Below are 24,116 nucleotides of genomic sequence, written 5' to 3'. Positions count from 1 at the left end.
ATGGGAGGGAGAGAGAGAGAGAGGGAGGGAGGGAGAGAGAGAGAGAGAGAGAGAGAGAGAACATGGGAGAGAGAGAGAGCATGGGAGAGAGAGAGAGAGAGAGAGAGAGCATGGGAGAGAGAGAGAGAGAGAGAGAGAGAACATGGGAGAGAGAGAGAGCATGGGAGAGAGAGAGAGCATGGGAGAGAGAGAGCATGGGAGAGAGAGAGAGAGCATGGGAGAGAGAGAGAGAGAGAGAGAGAGAGAGAGCATGGGAGGGAGAGAGAGAGAGAGAGAGAGAGAGAGAGCGCATGGGAGAGAGAGAGCATGGGAGAGAGAGAGAGCATGTGAGAGAGAGAGCATGGGAGGGAGAGAGAGAGAGAGAGAGAGCACGGGAGAGAGAGAGAGCATGGGAGCGAGAGAGCATGGGAGGGAGAGAGAGAGAGAGAGAGAGAGAGAGAGGGAGAGAGAGGGAGAGAGAGAGGGAGAGGGAGGGAGAGAGAGAGCATGGGAGAGAGAGAGCATGGGAGAGAGAGAGAGAGGGAGAGAGAGAGAGAGCATGGGAGAGAGAGAGGGAGAGCACGGGGGAGAGAGAGGGAGAGAGAGAGGGAGACATTGTGAGGAACAGCTCTGAAAGAGTTTTTGTGGGACTGTAACAAAGGCCCCTCAGAAAACACAGTGGCATAGGAATGTTAATTAATTAATGAGAAACTATTCAGCCTGCAGAGGATCGTGGAGAAAGAAAGACAGAAGGGGGAGATGGACAGACGTACAGGATCTGTGCAGTTTTGCATTTGAAATGGCGCGCTGTGCATGGACTGTGTCCGGGATCCATGAGCGGGTTTTCAAACCCTTTCAGGGATTGTGCTTGTCATAAACTTACACCCTTGCACTTGTACTTGGCTTCGCATCTTTGCAGTTGTGTGTGTATAACATGCAGCATCTGTCAAATGAAAGCCTCGCTTTCTCAAGCCTCACTTTTCCAAGAACTGGGAAGCAGCCATGCTTTCCACACTGACTGCCATTTTTGAGTTAATTCACCAAATTTTCTTTACTGGAGATTTTATAAGTGCGAGCGGTTATTTTATCAGCTCTTGGATGACCATGTGATCCCTCCAGTAAAACATGAAAATAGCTAAAAGTAGAGCTATTAGGGATAATCAGTACAGTGTTTTATTGTGCTATTTTTGCCTACTGGAATAAGCTTCTTACAGATTAGCTCAAGACTATCACTAGATTGATACCGGGAGATAGGTTTGAATGATGATAATGTATACCTTATAGATCCCCATGGGGAAATGACTCTCTCTGCACTCAGTGAAGCAGTGGGCACCCAGGGAGCAGTGTGTAGGGACGGTACCTTGCTCAGGGGTACCTCAGGGTAGCTGTTCAGTGGACTTTCCGATCATGGGGCCACCACTCTACCTACTGAGCTATCCCTGGCCCCAAATGACAGAACAAAATCTGTGCTGCTTTTAATACCAAGTCAGTTTTTCTTGAGCTGTTATAATTATAAATTGCATAATTAGGCTCTTATGTAACATTCGGTACTTACAGGCACAAAGCATGTAAAGCTCAGTTGTGTAACAAGGAGATTTATGCATTATAATAAAACAGTGAGGTTGGATGAGACTATTGTCAAGATTCTGTGGAAAAACTGTGAGTGAGCACAGATAGGCTGCCACGAACTTCTTCAACAATTCCAAACTCTCCTCTCTATAGACTGGAGTGTGTGTGTGTGTGTGTGTGTGTGTGTGTGTGTGTGTGTGTGTGTGTGTGTGTGTGTGTGTGTGTGTGTGTGTGTGTGAGACGGATATGTGAGATCCTTTGGACCGGTCACTCATGATCTGTAATTTATCTATGGGCATCCATGTGCATGTGTGCATGCTTGCATGCTTGCATGCGAGCATTTTTGAGTGTGTGCAATTGCAACATTCCAGCAGGCAGAAATCTGAGAAGGTGGGACTTACGAGACGCTCGATTCTGCTCTTTCTGGGTACTGAGGGGTGCTGAAGAGTCAGAATTCCAATTTCCTTCAATCACTTGCAAGCCATGGAAAACAACAGAAACAGGAACCTGTCATTGCATCCAAGAAAATGTTTGTATTGTAAGACATATTTGTCACAATATAGTTTACACATGTAAGTGTCTGCTTTCATATGCTTTCATGTTATAGGCATGAATTCATGAAAAATTCTTATATGTTCACTTGATGTACACTTAAGTTGCACGTGGAAAAAAGATAAGTGGCACATCTGAGTTCCCTTATTATGACACATGTGAGCTTTATGAAACATACTACATAAAACATAGACATTCACTTTAGTTTTTACCATGTATATTATGGGCCGTCACAACACTCTGACCCTTTGTATCACTCTCATACATCCACACACACTCTTTTCATTCTGATTCTCCAGAGTTTGCTTTAACTTATATCAACTGAAAACAATACCTCATTTTTCCCAAGTTTCCCTCACAGGGGCTTTATAAGGCCTCACAATCAATCTTGTCGCACACCACTGTACTGCACTGTACTGCACTGTACTGCACTGTACTGCACCGTACTGCACTGTACTGCACTGTACTGCACCGTACTGCACTGTACTGCAGTTACCTTGTTCTCCCCTTTTCCCTTCTTCAAACTGCACGCTCACCCTTTCTCTTCAGCCTGAGTAAAGAATGGGAAAGGGAAGAGAGGGAGAACGAGAGGGAAGAGTTTGAGAATCGCGGGTCCCTCCCACTAAATTGTGGGCCAATGAGTGTAGCTCATTCACAACTCATGCGCTCCTTCTACAATAGGTAAGGAGAGAGAGACCGAGAGAGCAAGAGATGCATACAAGGAGAGAAAGAGAGAGGGAGAGACATATATACAAGGAGAGAAAGACAGTGAAAAGGCAAGGCCAGAGTCAGAGGAGACAGACAAGAGGGAAGAGGAGCTAGATAAAGTTGAGCCAATGGGACTGAAGTAGTGACAGAGAGGTAAATAAACAGAGATGAATAGGTCAGTGTCTTGACAGGACAGATTTACAGTGCGGACAACCTGCAGTGAAGAAAAGGATAGGAAGGGGCATTAGAAGAGCGACGGAGTACTTAGAAGGGAAGAAACTCCTCATTTATCAGCGCTGCATCTTAGAAAAGAGTGAGACAAGTCGGGAAACTCCACAGGTGCAGATGCAGACAGGTGGTCAGCCAGACATGCCTCTTGTGCTTCTGTTTCTCTGTGTGGCCGGAGGAGTCTGGGGGTCCGCCCCCGGAGCGTGGGGGTACGGACGGATCCAGGACAGACAGGGTACAGCGGCAACAATGTGCCCATCTCCGTGCCACTGTGAAGAAGACGGGATCTTTATCATGGTTGACTGCTCAGAGATGGGACTATCATCTGTGCCAGCCAACCTCAGCCCGCTGACCACATACCTGTGAGTAACACATCACTGTTGGAACAACAAAGGACTCTCTGGTTGTTTTATTAAGTTTTTCACCCTGTGTTTCCTTTACCTCACTAATCATCTTCCTCGTGTTTTGAGTCCTAACCTTGATCTTCAATCCTCCTCTCACTCACCTCGGTCTGGTACCCATTTGTTTCAGTGTTGTTTGAAAAATGAATTAATGCTGCCGAGATGTGGCTGGTATTCCATCATTTTGTAAAAATAGAGCAGTGGGCAACAGCTGGCTGGATGTGAAGCACTGGCAAAGCCCACATGCAGATAAAAATGGACAGGCGGGAACATGTGTATGCACGGGAGCGAGAGAGCGTGTGTGCTGGCCACTATGGCAAAATAACTGGACCACTTTCAGTGTCAGGTTTCTGAGCTCCAACTGGAGGCATGCCACGAGAGAGACTGTGTGTTTGTGTGCACACGTGTATGCTGCGCCTTTTGTGTTTGTGCGTACACATGCATGTGTGTGAGCTGCAAGCACTTGACACAAGCATGTTTTTGTGTGCGCGTGAATCAAGAAGGGTTTGAACACAGATGTCCAAACGTGTAAAAGGCTGAGCATTCAGCTTTGCCGCTACTCTGTGTCACACTGTGTTGCAATAAAAGCACAGTGGCAAAGAAAAGAGCAGAAACATGTGCAGGAAAGGCTCATTTAATTATGTTTTTTCAAACAAATATCTTGATGAAATAACTCCTTTGTGACACTTCATTTCCAAACACCGAAGAACAGTAGCATTTTTTCATTTCATTCGTATACGTTGGCTAGAGCGCACGGCAGATGCTGTAAATACAATGAAAAATGTAATTCCAGCCACTTTAAGGGTAATAAGAAGCTCTAGACATAATATTATGTAAAAGATAGTTTCATACACCACCCTGTCGTGGCTTAAAGCCAGATCTTTAACTGCTTTACTGCGTAAGACCTCAGAGGACAGATTACAGACACTTTGTGATAACTGATACTAAAGTCATAGAAGTCAAATCCAGGAAACAGGGCGTGATAGAGAAGCTCTCACTAGGGGCTCTGCAAGTATTTCGAGAGCAGAGGAGCAGAATTCGGGAGGAGGGGAGAAAGATCAAGAGTTTATGTAGCAAACGACTTTAAGAGAGGTGCATAAAAGAACTCCGCTTGAATGATGCTCGCCTCTTGTGCTGTCATGGGAGCCTGTGATGGCCAAATCTCACTGTGCTCTTTTGAAAGTTAAAACACATTTATGGTGGTGAAATATGGTCTCTTACTGCGTCCAGGAATCGCTCTACCTATGAGAACATCAGGCTTTTGGCCTAACAATGCTTGCATGTCACACAGCTAAGTCAGCACACGTACACACCCAAGGCAGGCTTGATCTTAAAGGGAGCGCGTTGAGCCCCTCAGTCCTCCTCTAGAGCAAAAACAATGATGACATGAGACTCCCTCAGTGGAGATCTGCGCTCATCTTAAGTGCTGCGCCCAAGCCACACACAAACATACAGATCTACACACAAACACACATCATTTCCTACAAACACAAGCTTAATTGTTCATTTCCCCTCGTTCCCTAACGGTGGAACTGCACCAATTAGTGAGTTTGAGGGCTGATTTAGAATAAGATAAATAAACTCAGTGACCAACCGCACACGCCCACACACAGTCAACACATTAGTTGTAGAGGAGAGAGAAGATGGAATGTGGGACGGCAGGAGAGATGCCACAACGAATCAGGAGAGTGCACACGAAATGTTTCCTTCTTCAAACACAAACAAAACAACAAGCTTCTCCCAAACTCAGACACTGCATGAAAACAACTGCAGCCAGCACAGCAGGCTGGAGTTTCTCATTTCATCCTCGAGCATAAAAGGTTACAACAGCGGCGAGCCGGTCCAATCCCCATCAGGATCTGCAGAACTGTCCAGCACGCCCCGCTGCGACGTGTACTCTGGATTAGCCTCCAAGCACATACTGTAGGCTGTGGAGGTCACAGGGATTTGCTTGGGAACAGTCCACATTATAAACCACATCCACACAACTCTGTGAAAGTATATGACATCATTCGGCCATGTCATCGGAGAGCTCTTCAAAGTGAGCCGAAATGCACATGCTAGCGACTTGAGAGGAGAAACCAGGCGATGCATGATTCACTCGATTTTCAAGTGTTTATTTGCACACTTGGACGACCCCACTGCATATAGGCATAAACATAATTAAGTCGTAATCAGGGAAATTTTTCTCTCTTTTTCTGAATCATAACACCGAGGCGACTACAGGTTGACTCTGCAAGAGAATGTTGCCACTGGGAGGCAAAGGTGCTTGGAGCTGCTAGCAGCGGAGTGGGTAGAGATTTATGGCAATAATTGTTTCCGTGGGCAATGCTTGAAATGAGCTGTCATGTGAGATCATTTGAAAGACCTTCTCTTTGATATCGCATTAGGAAGGAAAGGCAGTGCCCCGGGGTGCTTGTCTCTGTGAGTGTGTGTGGATGTGTGTTGAGTGCGAGAACACCGTGTACGGTAGTTTGGAGACCTGTGTGGTTTAAAGTGTAGCAGCAAACAAGTCAAACGCCATAAAGGATGGTGAGTAGTGTGACTACCACAAATCTTAGTTAGGAGCAAGTGAATTAGTTGGCTTTCCACCTATAGACTTATACATAGTTAAAGCAATGTTTTTTAATGCCCTCGTTATCTGTTTAATATGATATCCGGTAATATTTCTATACTCTCTGTTTCTACGGTTGTCAGGTGCGCATGTTTACACGTCTTCCACTTACTTGAACAGTGTGAGCGTAAGTGGAAAAGAGTGTATTTGGGTCTGGGGTTGGACCGGAGTTGAGAAGCATTTAGGTGATGCCTAGTGGTAGCGGTAAGTGCGGTGAACTTCTAACAGTGTTTTGGCTGGGGCCAGGAAACCACAGCTAGCGCATTACCAGACAGAGGAAAACTGAGGAGTGTGTGAGCACGCCTGCATGTGCACACGCGTTTGTGTGTGTGTGTGTGTGTGTGAATTTGTGTGTGAAGACCACCCAGATTGCAAAGGGGATTTTTTTCTAGCCAGTGGAGGTGAAGCAAGAATCTAAGAATAATGGAGAGATAAAAATATGATTAAAAGGGAACCAATTGGTGCCACAGAAATAAATGTGCATTGGACAGCTTTGAACACTCTGCTTTAGCAGGGGCAAAAAGATAAATAAATAAAAATCACACAGACACATTCTATATATACGCATGCAGGGGACAACATCCTGCCCTGTGTGGTGACCGTGGCAGTAGCAGTCGTGTGCGTGTCATTTAGCCATTATGTTGATGGAATGATTCCTATCGTGAGTGACCGGAGCTCACACTGTAAACATCATGTCTGCAAGAAACAGAGAGAAAACAGAAAATGTATTTGACAGAGAGCAGAAATAAGTGCATAGAAGAAAAAAGAGAACAGTGTGTGTGCGTGCTTGAGTGTGTGCTCGAGTGTGTGTACAAAGAGTGGAGGGTCCTCACAGAGAAGATATCAGCGCCAGCATCAGTGTCCTGGCTCCAGACATCTACGGTAGCACCCTGCCTCAACTACACTCCCCTCCTACCTCATTTAGGCCATTCTCCTGCCCCCCCACCTCACCTATTCATCTACAGAACAGGTGTTGGTCTGCTCACGCAGTGCAAATGTGTGATCCCTGTGCAGTGATTGATTGAAAAAACCTAGCAATGGCTACACCTTCGGGCGGCGGAATAAGAACAGCACAGGGTGTGTACTCAGATGGTGTCACTTCATTGTTTTTCTTCAAGGTGTTAATGTGCATGTCAGTTGGGGAGGAGCTGTTTAGACTACAAGCCAAACAGCTGTCAATGGTGATCAGAGAGTTGTACAGAGGAAGAAATCAACTGCACCATAGTTTCCTTCTTTTCATGCTCTTCATCCTTCATTAACTCCTTTGTCCTCTCCTCAACTCAAACCCTCAAAGTGTTAACTCAGCGCTCTCCTACAGTAGATTCCCTGGAGCTCATGCAACGAACACTGGCTGAAAAAAGCCACTTCCGATTGCTAAGTGATATTTATGCCAGAAGGGTGAAGGAACTGCACTGGTTTGTGGTTTCCTGAGAACGACCTGGGAGGCTTTTAAACGCTGCTCAGGGACAGACGGTAGGTAGGCAGGTACAGAAAAACAATGGAAACAATGGTAATTCCCTCAGGAACAGCAACCAAAGAAGACACAGAGGCCATAGTGTACTCTACCGCTCCACATCCTGTCCTTTAGAAAAAAGTAGAAAGCAATCATGACACAAGATCTTGAAAGGAACTAGGGTGGAGGAGGCAGAGAGCAGAAAAGCAAAGTGGTTTTTGTAGTTTATGTGTACAAGAGCCTGCACATGATGGGCTTATGGGGACTGAATTAAACTGTTTGGCCCTTGTTGGCCCACTGACTGAATATGTAAATCTGTGTTTTTCGTGTGATGGCAGTGTGACGCAAGTATGACACGGGGCGCTAGGAATGTTCTCCCTGTGATGTGCGGTCGTGGGGTGAAGGCCTGCTTCTGACTGAGAGAATTCAGATTGGCTGCATGGCCCAGATTCCTATTCTTTCCAGCTCAGGGAATCCATGGGAATATTTGTTTGTGTGCATGTGCACGTGTGTGTGTGTGTGTGTGTGTGTGTTTGCGTGAGCGTCTGTCTGTACTGTATGTGCATGAAACTGTGCAAGTGCACGTGTGTGTGTGTGTGTGTGTGTGTGTTTGCATGAGCGTCTGTCTGTACTGTATGTGCATGAAACTGTGCAAGTGCACTAGCCCTCTCTTTTCCACTACAGAGAAGGCATTGTCCTGTCCTGGGACGGGGCACGCCGAATGTCACCAACTGTCCAAGTGCATGTCCATGCATATGTGGATCTATGTGTCTGAATGTGGCATATGTGCATTTGATGAGACATTTTGAAACTGTTTATTGCCTAAAAATACAAGAATTTCAAACAGGATTTTATACTTCTGCAAGAAGATGCAGTTACAACAGCTCAGGAAAGGCCCACTTTTTAGATGAGCCTATCACAAACTACAAATGTAATGGCTATTTGAAGAAGCAAAAACTGTGTTTTTCTGATTAAAACATCTAAGATAACCTGATTATGTCCTAGAGTAAAAAATGCTCAGATGGATTGTGCAGAAAGTTGGATTTAATTTTATTTTTTACAGTTTTCTTTTTTAAATTTTAAACCCCCATAAAAAAAGTTTGTAACTTTGTTTTTTTATTTAATAGGAAACTAAAATAATAGATCCTGTGATGAGACATGGGGGAGAATGTTTACATGAGTGATGACAGCAGAGTGTGCATGACATATCTCTCAAAGTCTGTCTGCCTATCTTTGTGATCGTTGGCCAGACCTGCAGAGCAAAGTGGCTCATGTGGGGCTGGCAGTGTGCAGGTGATGACTAGTAAGAGCTAATGATACTTAATGCCCTTTCAAACAACACACACACACATACACACACACACACACACTTGCACGTACTCACAAGACCCTCCACCCACATAGTAAGCAGGTCTGGCCCGGATCTGGTATCAAGCCGGCACTGCTGGTTGACTTCTGGCATGATAAGACGTATGTCAACCAGATATGGGCCAGGCCTGGCAATGATGCCACTGTTCATGCAATGGCATACCACATCTGGCCCGATTGTGGTTTGGGTTATGTGGCCTAGGCCCATAGAAAACAGGACTGGCCCGGATCTGGCATCAAGCTGGCGCTTCTGACTGACCGGTGTAATGGCAGAGTGTATGTCAACCAGATGTGTGCCAGGTCTGGCAATGACACCACTATTTATGTGATGGCATGCCACATCTGGCCCAATTGTGGTTTGGTGTATGTGGCCTGGGCCCATAGAAAACAGGTCTTCCCTGGATCTGGCATCAAGCTAGCACTGCTGACAGACTGGTGTCATGGCAGGGTGTATGTCAACCAGATGTGGGCCAGGTCTGGCAATGATGGCAGTATTTATGTTTTTATTTTCCTATTTTAGTTAGAAGACCCAAATGCCATGTTGTGATACTATACTGCTGTGGTAGCCAACGTTTCAAATGCAGATTTGACATGTTTGTGAGTGCACACTTTATCCAAAACCTAGTGACGGTTTACTCATCATTACCAGCGGGTGGCTGTAGCTCAGGAGGTAGAGCAGGTCACCTATTGATTGGAAGGTTAGTGGTTCGATCCCTGGCTCCTCCAGTTTGCCAGTCTGTGTATGAATGTAGTTAGGAAGCACTTGGTGTAGAGAAAGTGTGTGATTGGGTGAATGCGGCATGTTGGATAGAGCACTTTGAGTAATCCGGGAGAGAAGAAAAGCGCTATATAAGAATCAGTCCATTCACAATCTGAACAGTTTCGTCATGTTACTTTGGCACTATTATGTTCCGGCACATGTTATTACATGGCTTGATTAAGCTGACATACAGGGCCAGCAGTGTGCTTGAAACTGGTCCGTGGCTGCACACAACTTACACATGGCCCACATACCGTAAAGAATGACGGCCCTTTGGTGGCCCAGATCAGGTTGGCCAGAGGTGGCCCACATGTGGGCCAGCACAGGACCACCAGTGTGTTTGCAACTGGCCCATGTGTGAGCCATCTCTAGCAAACCAGATCTGTGCCACCAAAGAGCCGTCATTCTTTGCGGTATGTGGGCCATGTGTAAGCACATTGTGTGGGCCAGATCGGGGCCATAACAATTCTGCTATGTGGGCATTGCACACAAGGAAACACACAGGCAGCAATAGTGGCGCACACGCACATACTCACTTAATGATGGTTAATGCATCAAAGAATCTCACAGAGCAGAGATGTCACTACAGTGCTAGTTGGGATAAGGTTGAATGGTAGACTGGAGTATTAACTAAAGGGAACAAAGCAGCTTTTACAGACACATGTAAATGTGCGCACACACACCCAGACGCTCACAAACACAAATACAGTAGCATAGCCAAAGGGGGATATTGCACAAGAATGTACAAGAAATTAAAGCAGGGATGTAGAAAACAGAAGTTTGAGAGATTAATGATGGGGGGGGATAAAGAACGACGAAATCTTTTCTCAGGACGTCTAATATTTGAGGGTTAGTTTGACTGATCTGAATGCAGAAACAGCAGTGAGCTCAGCAGGATTGCATAATTATTGGTAAGACTACATCATTATTCTTCCTAAGCCTGGACTTCACAGGTGAATTTTCCATCTGCTGTGAAGAGGGGAGGGGGGAATTCTGTCAGGCTTACTCAAGTCTCGATTACATATCTGAGAAGGAGCAAAAGAGGAAATCTGGACTTTTTACATGAATGGCAAGACGCCAAACTAAATCTCTTTAAACCAACAGCAGCCACATGTCTTCAGCAGTGTGGGGTAAGATTTCATCACGCGCTGATCTAAGTTGAGTTCTAGATGTTATCCGTGGGTACTCTTTAATATATGGAGCAGATGACCTGATCGTGGATCTGTGAGCGCTTTTTGGGCCAGCAGTGGATTTGAGCAGCCTTCTAACTAGATCCAGTGTCCTCCTGTTTCTGCCATTCAACCAAATGAAGTCATAATAGAGCCTGACACTAATACTCATCGGGTTTCATTTACTGTTGTGTCCACTGCTGCGAATCTGCCTTGAATCAGAATGCAGAAGGGGGGGAGGACACCTCTGTAAGAGATACCCATTCAGGAAGCGATAAAATTTGCTACCCTTTTCCACACGTTTACTATTTTTTAAAGAGTTCATTGGCATGCTATTAACTTTTAATGCTGCAAAAACTCATAGCTTTGATTAAAAAAAGTACATCATGTGACAAACACGCATGAAAACTAGACCAAATATACATGTCAAAACAACACATTAGTGGAGTGGGGGGGGGGGGGGGGCTGTGAATGCCTTCCTGCCTTCCAAAGCTTTGGCCTACACAACAGCTGCCTGTCATTCCTGTCCACATGTTGGAGGCAGTTGTATGTTGTGTAGCGCCGACTGTTCCAACACTTCCTGTTCCATTACTGAAGTGCTTGACCTTACACCCCCCCCCCCCCCCCCGCCCCCAATCTCATGACAGGGTGTGTGTGTGTGTGTGAGGGCAGGCAGCGCACATGAAGTGTGTATGCGCACGTGTTTATGTGCGTGTGCAGTATACCAGGGGTTGAATGAAGTCCCAGAGGGCACGAGTATGTTTCCCATGACATGGCCTCAGACTAAACAGCTACTCTCTCCACCCAGACATCCGCCTGTCATTCTCCTCTTAACCGCAGCAAGCAGAAAAGAGCACAACACACTGAAGCATCTCCCTTTTCTGTTTCATTATCTCCTCTTTTCTCTTCATCCCTCCTTCTCTGTTTCTCTGCACTTTTGTTGCAGAGTCCTCCCCATGGCCCTCCTCATCCAGGTGAAAAACTTCTCCTCGCCCTCTTGCTCTTTGTCCCCCGTGAATGAGAGAATAAGAGAGGGAAAGATAAAAAGAGAGTGCCTTCGGACACAAAGGGCAGTGTACCCCTCCCAGGAAGTCTGGGAGAGAGGGAGAAAAAACACATCTTTAGAGAAAGGAGGAGGGGAGGACAGCATTGTGCCCTCCTTCCTGACTCTTGGGTGTGTGTGTGTGTGTGTGTGTGTGTGTGTGTGTGTGTGTGTGTGTGTGTGTGTGTGTGTGTGTGTGCGTGTGTGCAACCTCATGTGTGACCGGGAGAGAAACTGAATGCCAAAGCAGTCAGTCTATTCAGACAGAAAAAAAGCAAACACACTTAGACCTCACCCTTGCATACAATACACACATGCACACACACTCACACACTAATGCACACAACTATTTAGACCCTCTTTAAGGCGGCGCCCAAGCACTGACTACCAGTTGCATTGTGTGGAATAAAAGATCCTCTTTCATCGTGCCTTAACTGTTTCAAAGAACTAAGTGGAGAGGATCAGACTGAATCTAACTGAAGACATTACAGTTCTAATACCTGTGAAAGACAGCCAAGGTGTGGCTCAAGCAGCCCTAATGCACAACTCCTGCCCTCAGGGCAGAACTCTAGGTTGTTGATTTCCACTAAGGTTCTGTTACTCTAATGTTCCTCACATATAAGCCACCTTCAAAGGTGCAGCGCTTACTGCCATTATTGGCTGTTTGTTTGCTAAGAACTTCCACCTGAGCGAGGGAGATTGGGATTGGCAGGGAGGCAAAAAAGAAAGAGAGACAGACTAGAAAAGGAAGCGAGAGCAAAACAAACACCACAGAGTGTAAGTTGGTAAAATGTATTTATAAAGCACGGTTCACAGATAAAAATCACAAAGTGCTTCACAATAAAACAAGAGGCAAAACTATATGAAAACAACGTAAAACAATCAAATACAACGTAAAACAAGAAACTAATTAAAAGCTTGACTTCAGCCGCTTTTTAAGAGTCGGTGGACTCTGTAAAGTGCAAAGAGATTTACACAACCTTGGTGCCACTGCCTGAATAACCTGATCCCCACGAGTTTTGAACTGAGCACATGGGACCAGTAGCGACCTCTGACCTGAAGAACCAAGAGCTCAGGAAGAAGAATGAGGTTTCAGCAGGTCAGCGATATCCTGGGGAACTTTACCATGTAGGGTCATAAAAGTTAAAAATACATTTTAAAGTGAAACCTAAAATTTCCTGGCAACCATTGAAGAGAAGGCAAAACTGGAGTGAAATGCGATCTTCTGTTGCTGCAGCCTGAAGGCGATCCAAAGCTGCTTTGTTGTAACAAGTAAAAAGACTGTTACAATGATTCAAACGGGAAGAGATGAAAGCACAAATAATGATGGTGTGGCTCTGATTAAACTGATTTTTTGGGAGGTGAAAGATCTCTCAATATTTTGTATGCAATTGTAAGGTTTAGTAGCAGCAGCATACCACAAGTCTTTTCATACAGGTTTCCCTTTCTTTTTTTTGTTTGAGGTTGGGGCGGGGGGAGCTATGGCCTCAATGTGAAATGCATCATATCATATCACCCCCCTGCTTACGCTCTCTTTCTCTCACTGACACATTTTAGCAATGTTTCCAGAAACAGGCACCTGACTACTGATCATATCTGCCCTGGTCTCAGGGTATATTCAGTCACCAGGGTGGTCCATCACCCTCCTCACAAAAACAGCAACAACAAAAAACCCACACCTGGAGTATGTGTGAGTGCCTGTGGCTGTAGCGTGGGTGTCTATGTTCCTAAAAATAAACAACGGCATTTTCATATGATGTGGCGAGTTGTTTTGCTGCGCTAAATCACCAGCTTTTTGTCAGAAATGCATCCAGTTTGAAATTGGTTACAGTGGGGCTAGGGGCACATTCACACCCCCCCACACACGCCGCCTTTGATCACAGAGCCGATAACATACTTCAGTAGTTCTGTTGACGGGGAAGTGGAAATATGATAAATCACATTATTCTAGCTACAGGACAGTGTAACCTCATGCTCGAGTTGAAATCTGAAACAGCGATGGGGAGAGAAAGAGCGAGTGTGAGGGATAGAGCAGCATAAGAGAGAAAGAGAGAGTGAGGGAGGGACTGAAAAGGCCACGGCCGATGAATGGAAATGTACCCCTGCTTCTTCATGCTTCCGTTCCTCCCTTAAGACATGCGACTTGCCATGGTTACTCTATCAATCACTGCACAAAGCAGTCAGATAGTGCTTTACCTTTCTTCCGATGCCAATTCCTCCTCCCTTACAGTCACACACAGACGAGCCTACACGTACACACATCAGTCGGAGAACATTGTGTGTCTGCAAACTGCGGAACGATGGAGAAATAGAAATGGAAAATGTATCCGTTTCTTTTCCCTTCTCAGTTCCACACGTTACCGTGCTTAAACACGCAAAAATGCACACATCTGTGCACATGAAGATCCACGTCTGTTCCGTTCCCACCCCGGGGGAAGACAGGAAGAGCTCACAGGCTTTGTCAGAGAAAAAGGAGATAAAAAGAAATGTTATGGGTGTGTTTGCGGATGAGCGCCGGATGAGCGCCGGATGAGCGCGCGTCTCCGCGCGTCCGCTTTCCTGCATGCGTCCCAGCGCCGCTGAGGAATCTTTAGTTCGTCAGTCAGCAACAGGAGTTCTAAGGAAAGGCAATGGCCTGTGCGCCTCTGTCAGCTGAAAGATGTGTTTTCCTGCGAGCAATATCAGGCTGTTTCTCTGACGCCGTGATGGCCAAGATAGGGCAGAACGTTTCCCTGCTGAATACTCACATGAAAAATGAAGAAAAGAAACCTCCACGCTATCCCCCCCAACACACACACACACTCACAGCAATCCCTTTCCAGGTCCCAGCAGAGTCCATGTATGATGTGGTGAAAGTGCAACCAGGGCCTGCACCCACCACATGTGCAGGCTGAATGGGAAACAATAGGGGTGTGAAAATGAGCGACAGACATCTCACCACACACACCGCAGCCACCTATAAATGGAAATAATATTGTCCTGCGCACATAGATACTGATACACAGACTTCTCCCTCTCTTTCACAGAGCACACACACGCACACACACACATTAGAGATGCCAGTAAAACGGGGACAGTTCTAATTGTGAAACTCCCACAGCCTGCAAAATCTTCTGAGCGCTGTCTTTCTCATTACTTTTGCGGCCGTTTACTTGCGCTGAAAATATCTGCACGTCACAGCGCCAGCCGACACAATGCACATGTGGTAGTCATCAATCATAATTATCATGGTTTAAAAAAGCCACAGCTGTTATTTGATTTTAAAAACAAGCCATAGCACAGTGCCTTCCAACGATACGTCAAGTTGTCAGCGGAGGCCTTGGCCTGCACTGCAGAAACGTCTCTCTCTCGCTCTTTCTCCGGCTTCCCAAACGAGCTTGTTGGAGAGCGCAGGCGAGCCGAGCTGCATTCAACCTTTTCCCCATGACTCACCGGTGTGTGTGTCTTTATTTTTAAACATTTTCTCTCTCCGTTGCTGTGTGTTTATTCTGTCTGAGCGAGGCCGCTGTTATGGACTTCACACAACGTTTGTTTATGGCTTCTTTAATCAGGACCAGATAACGGAGAGTTGTCTCCATCTGTGGGCGCATCCCCAGAAGCTGGGTGTGTATGTCTGCGTGTCTGCGTGTTGCTCCCCTTTAACAATCCCTCCACAGTGTCCCAATAAATATTCTCCCTCTGCAGAAAATTAGCGCCCAGAAGATGAATCGGATTAAAGTGTGCACGTGTCTTGTTCACGCGCCCCCTCCCCTGCGCTTCCTGTGTCATACGTGATGTCACCCAGTCTTGATTACTGCGTTACTGCTTGCTTGCTGCGTCATCTCCATGGCAACTTTGTTGTCACTTATATTGACCTCAGACTCTAATCAAGCAGTAATGTATTATAGTTGTATTTATTTCAGAATTATTGAGCAGATACTGTGCCAAAGATGGAAACTGTTGGCTTTTCTGAAATACCCTGAAAAGCTAAAGTCTGACATTGAAATTTGGCATATTTGGAAAACACTGATAGGAAAATGAACTTTTAAAAATGTTTCCTGACAAAACGATCAACAGTTTAGCTGTAGACCAGTGGAAACGATCTTTTATTGTGTCAAGCTAAACATCACCTATATGCCACGTCTCTGAGGTATGGATCTCTCACTTCTCCTTATCACTCAGATTCTCAGTCACTCTTTTAGTGGCGTATCTCAACTCTGAGTCCCCCTCTTTGCGCAGCAGCCACGCACAAACAAAAACACAAGACTAACAAAAGCATATGTTCATGACGGGAAATGAACATGACTGAAAAGTTTGAGTGAGGGAGCAAAAGTTGTCTCAAAATTCTTGCATGTCTTTTGCACAACGGTCAGCCTGTCGGTGCAAAATTCCTTCATTTTCAACATCTTTGAAGTTTTTTTGCGTAGTGGATATTTAGAACTCCTTCTCTGCAACATTTTAATGACTCTTACACCTAAGCTTTGACTAAACTATTCTCTAACCCTTCTTTTCTTGGTTTGTATTTTTTTGGGTGGGTTTGCTGTCGGGCTTAGGATTACTAACCTTTTCACAAACCTTCTTCCAGTTCACTTTTCAAGAACTGTTTATATGACTTATAGCTAAATCAGTGATTGAAAGTTGGTTGATCCCTAAGGAAGAGCACAGCTACTCTAAGCCACAAGATTTGTAAGACCATCATCTCGCTCATCATCACAGTTGGTATGATCTGTCTTGGTCTACTGATAACACTGTGATCAAGGAGCCCAGGACTGGATTACAGACAACCTGTGTTATATTAAAACCTCACTGGCACTCACACACTGTGTTTACTGTATGCAGTAATTTGTTTGCTCATTTCTTTAGTCTGTTATTTGTTATTCTGACTTTTTTAATAAAAATTGAAGATTGAATAAGTGATCCAATAAACATGAAATGGCACCATATTTACCCCGTCCCTCCTACCACGGAGGTTATGTGACGGGTTTAGTTTGTCAGTCTGTTTATCAACAGGATTACTCAAAATGTTACGGACGGATTTGCATTTGGCTCAGCTCGTAATGATCAACTTTTGGAGTTGATCTGAAGTCTAAATCTGGATCCAGGACATGTTTGGAAGGCTAATATACTACTAAGAAACATGAGTTCATCTTTATATCCATCTTTACAAATAGATAAGAAAAAATCTGGAAACATAGTGACATAGTGTGTCATATATATACATATTTGTGATATAGTTCTGGATCCGTGATGGGGGAAATTCTCACTCTTGCTGGAGGTATGCAGCCTTGGACTAGCCTTGTATTTACAGGTGCCCGGTTTTCATTATAAGCAAACACAGTTTAGATTACACAAACATGAATAAATATCACATTCCTCTGTAAACATTTGACAAACCATTATTGAATGTTTTCATACCCGCTTTAGCTTGAAGTCTCCTTCTTATCCTCCTTTATAGGCCGAGTGCTACCTTAGGCTATTACTTTGAGCTGTCAGTATGCATTACCAAGCATACCAAACAAGCAGTAAAACAACAACACAGGCCTTGCTCATTATTTTATAAGCATGAAAGACAAGTAACTACTAAGAGTAGGTCAGTAACATCAATGCAACAGTGAAACCAAAATATCGAAATCCCTACAGAATGTCACACTGGAAGGTCCTTGAATAACACCTTGAACACCTCTCTCTGCTGTCAGACCCCCCAAGAGTTTACATTCGTGCCTTTATTATACTTTCTTAGGAAAATATTAATTGTCAGCAGATGCTGTAGAAAAGGCTCTGCAATGATCTGACCTGTTTCATGGCACCCTGCTAACGTTGCAAGCTCATCGCTTGGTAAGAACACACCCCCTCATTACACGTGACACATGGAGCTTATGCTGTGTGTTATCCTTGACGGTGTACCAGATTTTTGTTAAACTGAATTTGACTCGTCTGCTAATTATGACAGGCTACTCAAATACCCACATTTTTTGAACCAAGCACAGTTTTTTTCCATATCTCCCTGAAGTTGGATATAGATCACGCCTGAGGACAGATCTGTCCAGCCCCCTGTCAGCTTGGCTGACTTGACAAACAAACAGGCAGTGTGTCAAAACTCCCAACTGCAAAGGGCTTCTGAGAACAGAGTTTACACTCGCTAGCCTGGTGGTCTGGCTTTATGAGCAATGTTAGTGTCATACACACACAGAGACACGCAAATTCAAGTCTCACTCCTGAAGGCTCATGCAAGACCCCAAGGGCTGTGAAAGCAAAGCAGAGGTGATGTAAAACCTTCTTGCTTTCCCCGTGCTAATCAAAGAGATGACCTTACATGACCGAGTTAAAAGGTTATATATGTTTTCTACCAGAGGCTGACACATAGGCTGTCCCCGAGTGTTAAAAAAAGATGTGAAAAAGTGTGTGTGTTTAATGTGTGTGTGTGTGTGCACGCACGAGTCTGAGCATCCTTCACCTCTCCCTCTTTCACCACAACGCAGCTGCGTCAACACTCACCCCTCAACACACCCTCTCACGTCAGAGTGTGTGTCAAAGAATCAAAGAAATGGAGTGTGCCTGTGTTAAAGCAATGAACAAAGGGGGAAGGAGGTGGTCTCAGGAGAAACCTGAGGAAGAAGAAAGAAGCCAAGAGACTGAGAACGGGAAGGAGAACGAGATAGATAGGAAGGGGGGACCGAGGGGTCAGATCTGAGAGAAAGCAGAGTGAGACATCTGGAAAAGAGAAAGAGTCACTGGGACGAGGAGGAAATTACAGCTGCCCAACAATGATTCATTGGGGAAAATTCTCCTCTGCATCTCCCTCTCCTCCCTTCAGTTCTCCAACCTCTCTACCTAACCCTGTAACCTCTCTCTGTGTACTACTCCCTGCTCGCGAGGATGGATTTCCATATGAAAAAGGCATCCGAAACATTTATAATTTTACGTCTCTGAGCGTTTTCAAAGAACATTAAAAAGGCACGCATTGACTGACTCTTTGATTTTCCCCGTTTCTCTCTCTCTCTAGGGATCTGAGCATGAACAACATCAGCGAGATCCAGCCCAGGGCCTTCCACCGACTGCACCTGCTATCAGAACTGTGAGTGCACAATCATTCAACTCACGCTCACTTAATGAACCTGCACTGTCACAACTCGTGCATGACGAGAACCAGTAATTCCTTGAACTGCTGATACCCACAGACGCCAGAGATGAGGTTGATGATTCTGGCCCGCCTCTGATCTCCCCTACCAAGAAAGTGCCTGAAGCAATATGCTAGTATATCCTGGGATGGCTGCACAAAAGGGAGAGCTGAGGCGAACCTGATATTCACTCAGAGATCAAATATATGGTCTTTAAAGCGCAGGTTCTGTGCTCGGCATCCAAGCCTCTGCTTTCTTGCCCTCCTTGAATTCGGTTCAGCTGGACAGATCAGCAGAAACAGTTCGCTCGTAGACAAGTGTCCTCGCCAAGATAAACACACACGATGGGAGACTTTTAGGATAGCCCTGGGACAACAAATAATGCAAATAGAATTAAGTATGGATTCATTGGAATATCTTTCACATACGTCTCTTGGCTGGTAATAAATACAGCTTTATTTGATCAAATGAAACTAAACAAACAATATGTTAGACTATAAGAAGTCTAAATGTTTTCGACTACCATAGCATATGCTACAGAGGAAATCTGGCCGGCGCTTTCAAGGTAAAAAAGAAGTAGTATTGGTTTCAGTCTCACAGGGCTGTTAAAAGAATACAAGGCGCAGCAAGTTTGCAAAACTTTTTTGAACACGTTCTCAGTCAACCTCGCCGATATCGGATCTGACTACTCCAACCACCCAGCAGAATTCCGTCTCCGTTTGACAAAAGCTGCCTACAGACTTGCCCTCAGGGCGTGAATGTGCGTAAGAGTGTAGTGTGTTTGAGTTCGAGGGGGCTTATGCTTGTATGTCAGCGTTCACGTGATTATTTCACCTCTGAATCCTGCAAACTTTGTGTGTGCGCATGTGTGTGTCTTCATCGGGTGTTTGGACAGTCTGCTGTTTTCTTTGCTAATTTGCGCAGCTGCAGCCTGTGAGGCATGAGCTAACGATGATGAAAGCAACAAGGTTAGCCGGGCGGTCGCTACATTTCCTTTGAGTTGCCGTCCAACTGTGTCCGAAGAGCAGAACGAAGGGAAATTATGTGACACTTTAAAAGCCGGAATATCGAATCGACCACTTTGATTTATTGCAGCTTATTGCATTGCTGATCTGAACTTTTGCGGTTGTAAAACGTTACAGGTCAGATATTGCTGTTGGCGTAATAACGAAAACCACGCAGTTCAGGGTGGTGCTGAGCACTGAAGCTGACATTTGCCTGCATCGGGTGGGGGGAAATGGCAGGGGTGGGGGTTGAAGCGGGGCCTTGGACACAGCTCCATCTGTAGTGTTTGTCCAGGAACAACCATCCCAGTGTTTTACAGGCCCATTGATCTTGCTTCGTCTGCATAGCTATCAAGTTCTGACACTTTATGGAGACTTTTTGTTGCTTTGTAATTCTTCCAAGGAGTATGTTCCTTCCCTGAAGCCAATTTTTTTTCCAGCCCTGTGACCATTTCAGGAGATGTTCTGAGACGATCGTGACATTTCAAGGGCAGGAAAAGTGCTTTTTAAAAATATTCATCTCTGCCTGAAATGGTTTAAAGAGACAAAGCGATAACAGGTTGTGCTACACTTAGAAAGCTCAGAAAAACAAATCAACGCTCTCAACACAAACATGATTGGTTTGAGAGAGACAGCTTTTGATGTGGGTCTCGAGAACTGTTTGGTAGCAGGGAGAGGCAAGGGGCAGGCGTGTTGTGACTGGCAGAGTGATAAATTGTTTGATGTTGGGCTCTGCTTCGCCGCCCGCCCTCCCTTACTCCGTCTCCCTCCCACTGAATTCATTTTCACAGTCCCCCCCATCTTCACTTCACTGCAGGCCGTGTAGTCTCTGCCTTTGACATTTTTTCTGCTCTCACGTCACATTTTCACAAACTAAAACAAATTTGCTGATGGCAAGAGTTTCAACATTTATCCTGTGCTACGCTACAGGAAGGTGAGGGTACAGATTATCTCTATTTGAACACAAACTGTGTCATCCCACCTCTTATCTCTTTGCTCAGTTCTCACCTCTGTAGCTTCAAAGTGAATAACAGCTAATCCCTTTGAACCTAAAACGAGGTGATCAAATTAACTCACAAAGGTAGCTAATCTTACTGGGCTAAACCTTCCTTTGATTCACTGCACCATTAATATTGATAATAAGATGTGAGCACAACCATCCCTCCCTCCAGCCCTTTCCCTGCCTGTAAGTCCTTATTTCTATTGATCTCAGATCCCTCTTATTAAGCCTTCATTCAGCACTTTGATCAGTGAATTTGGGTCTTAATTTAAACACAAAAACATGCACACAACTGTCAGCTGGCTTGATGTTCCAGGTGCAGCACCCAGCCAAGACTATCTAATATAGACCAATTCAAACTTTTCCTCTTAGTGTTGCCAGAATGGTTCATGTGCTGCCCACAAACAACCACATTCAAAGGCTGACGCTCCACGTGTCTGCATTTTACTCCCTCAATTTCAGAGGTTAATGGCAGGTTAAGTGGTTGACCTCGATGTCAAGTCAAAGGTCATGTGCTCACATTTCTTTTGACGGGCCAAGGTTGTAAAACATGCGCGTACTAAGCACTTACATAAAACACCCACGCACAATTCGCCCTCTCGCTGATAAGACCCGTTTATCTCCTCTGTCTCCCCTTTCATCATCAACTCCTATCACCTACCCTGGTCCTGCTACCACTATGACTATCACTACCCGAGATAGTGTGCCAAAATATGATGCCGTCTTTGTTCCCGAGGTCTTTAATCTGTCGTCTTGTTTATTATTTTGAGGCAATAGAACGAGATGATACATAGAACAATCAGCGGTGGATGTGCTTCAGCGAATCCCTCTCTGATCGGCCCAAATAGGAGGGTGGTCTCACCTCTGTTACCAGCAACACCCGTCTCCACTGCGCCGGCTACACTGGCTTCTGCTATGTTACCTATGAATCATTTTATAGTTGAGGTGGAATTTTTATCTGTGCAGCACAGAGGCCAAGAGCAATTGTAACAATCCTCAAATCAAATTAAAAGAACGAAAGAAGAAAGAAGAAACAGTTGGAGCCGCGGTTTGACATGAGCAAGGCGCCTTTCATTAGACGGAGATTGATGTGGAACGACTAGGAGGCAAAGTGTGGAACATTCACTCAAACGTACGATCATTTACACACACATAAATACACACTCTGATTTAATGGAAACAGTTGGTCAGCAGCTACTGCCGATGTTCTGCTGATGTCTATCAGGAACGTCTGAGCATTTCTTTCCCTTTTCAGCATCCATCCTCGCCATCGACGTAATTATTCATTTGATAAATGACGTCGGCAAGAAAAACACGATTCTGCTTTATTGCTGTGTTGGCTACAGTTGAATAGAGAATGGCTGCACTGGCAGTGGGACGTGCACAAAATACCCTAACTACAGTGTTTGTTTTCTAAAATGTAGAATCGCTGGCATCCGTCATCGTCCACATTGAAAAATCACTTATTTCTCTTGCTGCTGCATCAAAGCCTTTCAATGCATACATATATAATTAAGTATACTATATATTAAAGACTAGCCAAAACAAGGCACTGAAGGCGTTTTTATTTCAGAAACTTAAATGCATCTCTGGAAATCGACCTAAAAATATCCCTGTTGACCAGATTGTGCATCTGCGGAAACTCAGAATGGTATTTATTGTCCCTGGAGAGACATTAAAATTCAATCAAGGGGAAACTGAACCAGTTTTTCTTGAAATTACGGATAAATATTGGGAGTGTCATTGAGTTGAATGCTCAAAGAATTAACTGTCTGTCATACGTCTGTCATTTTTGGGAAATCTATATTGAGATTTCATACGGCACTGTTTATGTCTATGTGAATAAGTTTTGACTGTGGTTTGACTAAATGGCACCACAATAGCTTGGATAGTGATCGGCTCGCTTTGTGTTCTAGCGAGCCGATGTGTGTGTTTCTGTTGATAAATACGAGATCTGTAAAAGTTATAAACTGAGCCGAGTGTGAGATTTGGCAGGCGTGGGTGGAGCTGTGTGGTTTGCCACTGCACAGTAATACAACACAGACATGTTGACATGAGCGTCAGATGTCAGAGGGAGTTTGACGGGAGCCCTCGACCATTTACCATCTGGATGCTAGTGGCTTGGGAAGGCAGACAGCACACTCTATCAATAATTTAGCATCCTGGCACTGTTGGTACAGCTTTTCCAGAAGCAGGCTGCTTAGCATTAAGCTGAAATGTCAGGCAAACATCACCTGTAGAGCAATTGTGTGAGGTGGAGGAGGGCTCCAATGAGTAACATATAACGTCTTGTGTGTGTGTTTAATAAAAGTGGGTGGTCTTGAGTTGTGAAGCCCAAATCTGTGTTTAAACTGCGCTTCCAGCTTGTGACCTTGAGAGTTATTCTGCTGGACTGAATGTTATTTATTTGGACATCTTATACACACACTCACAAATGACCATTAGGTGCTGTGTTTGATAAACAAACTGATTGGATTGCTTGTGTGAATGCGTGTGGTTTCTCTCCCCGCTGTCCTCGAGGCCCCTTTAGAATAGGCCGATTTACCCTCAAGGACATGGAAATTAGCGCACGCAATGTCTCGCTGCACACATGTGTTTGTGCGCACACATATAGTATACACCTTACTATACAAACACGCACATAAACACACTCACATCCACACATATACTTATGCGGTGCACTTGTTGACCCAGTCTCATTCAATTCAGTCTTTACTCACTCATCGGCGCTCCCAGAATTGGTTAAGGTTTCAGGGTGTGCCTCGGGCCAATAGCAACCACACTGAAGGGAATAGAAAATTCTTATTTGCATACTGCCCCAACAATAACCCCAAAGCAGTCTGGGATGAAGTCACATCACAGCCTCATCCAAAAAGTATCGAATAAAATACGTAAATGAACGTAAAGAAAGCTCTTCTCTTGAGACTTGTAACTTTTTTTGTGTCTATGATTGTATTTCGATTTTTCACTTTTATAATTTTGCTTGTTTCTCTTTTAGGCGTATCTCAGGGAATCAGCTGAGGTATATCTCAGGCCTCGCCTTCCAAGGTCTACACAACCTGAAAGTTCTGTAAGTAACTTCCTCCACCCTCTCACCTATACCACAGCCCTGGTTTAATCCCCATGCCTAAACCGCCACTGTGGGTTTATCCCACTCTATCCTTTGAAAGGG

General features: G+C 44.9%; 1 protein-coding gene and 1 long non-coding RNA gene across 2 annotated transcripts in view; one reads left to right on the top strand and one right to left on the bottom strand.

Moving 5' to 3' along the window:
* The first annotated feature begins 2,634 nt into the window (after positions 1-2,634).
* lgr6 (leucine-rich repeat containing G protein-coupled receptor 6) overlaps positions 2,635-24,116 on the top strand; it is a 37,970-nt gene continuing 16,488 nt past the window's right edge. Inside the window, exons 1-3 of the mRNA XM_085392995.1 lie at positions 2,635-3,398; positions 18,826-18,897; positions 23,943-24,014. Coding sequence (XP_085249121.1) covers positions 3,154-3,398; positions 18,826-18,897; positions 23,943-24,014 — 389 coding nt within the window. The 5' untranslated portion in view covers positions 2,635-3,153. The remainder of the gene's footprint in view (positions 3,399-18,825; positions 18,898-23,942; positions 24,015-24,116) is intronic.
* Positions 3,413-24,116, bottom strand: part of LOC146644552 (uncharacterized) — a 34,201-nt gene continuing 13,497 nt past the window's right edge. Inside the window, exon 3 of the long non-coding RNA XR_014908993.1 lies at positions 3,413-6,747. This is a non-coding gene — a long non-coding RNA (uncharacterized LOC146644552). The remainder of the gene's footprint in view (positions 6,748-24,116) is intronic.

The sequence above is a fragment of the Rhamphochromis longiceps genome, linkage group LG20, assembly GCF_057381845.1.
Source record: "Rhamphochromis longiceps isolate RC_006_pf linkage group LG20, R_longiceps_female_GT1.1, whole genome shotgun sequence".
Taxonomy (NCBI): Eukaryota; Metazoa; Chordata; class Actinopteri; order Cichliformes; family Cichlidae; genus Rhamphochromis; species Rhamphochromis longiceps.
This window is presented reverse-complemented; position numbering and strand designations above follow the sequence as displayed.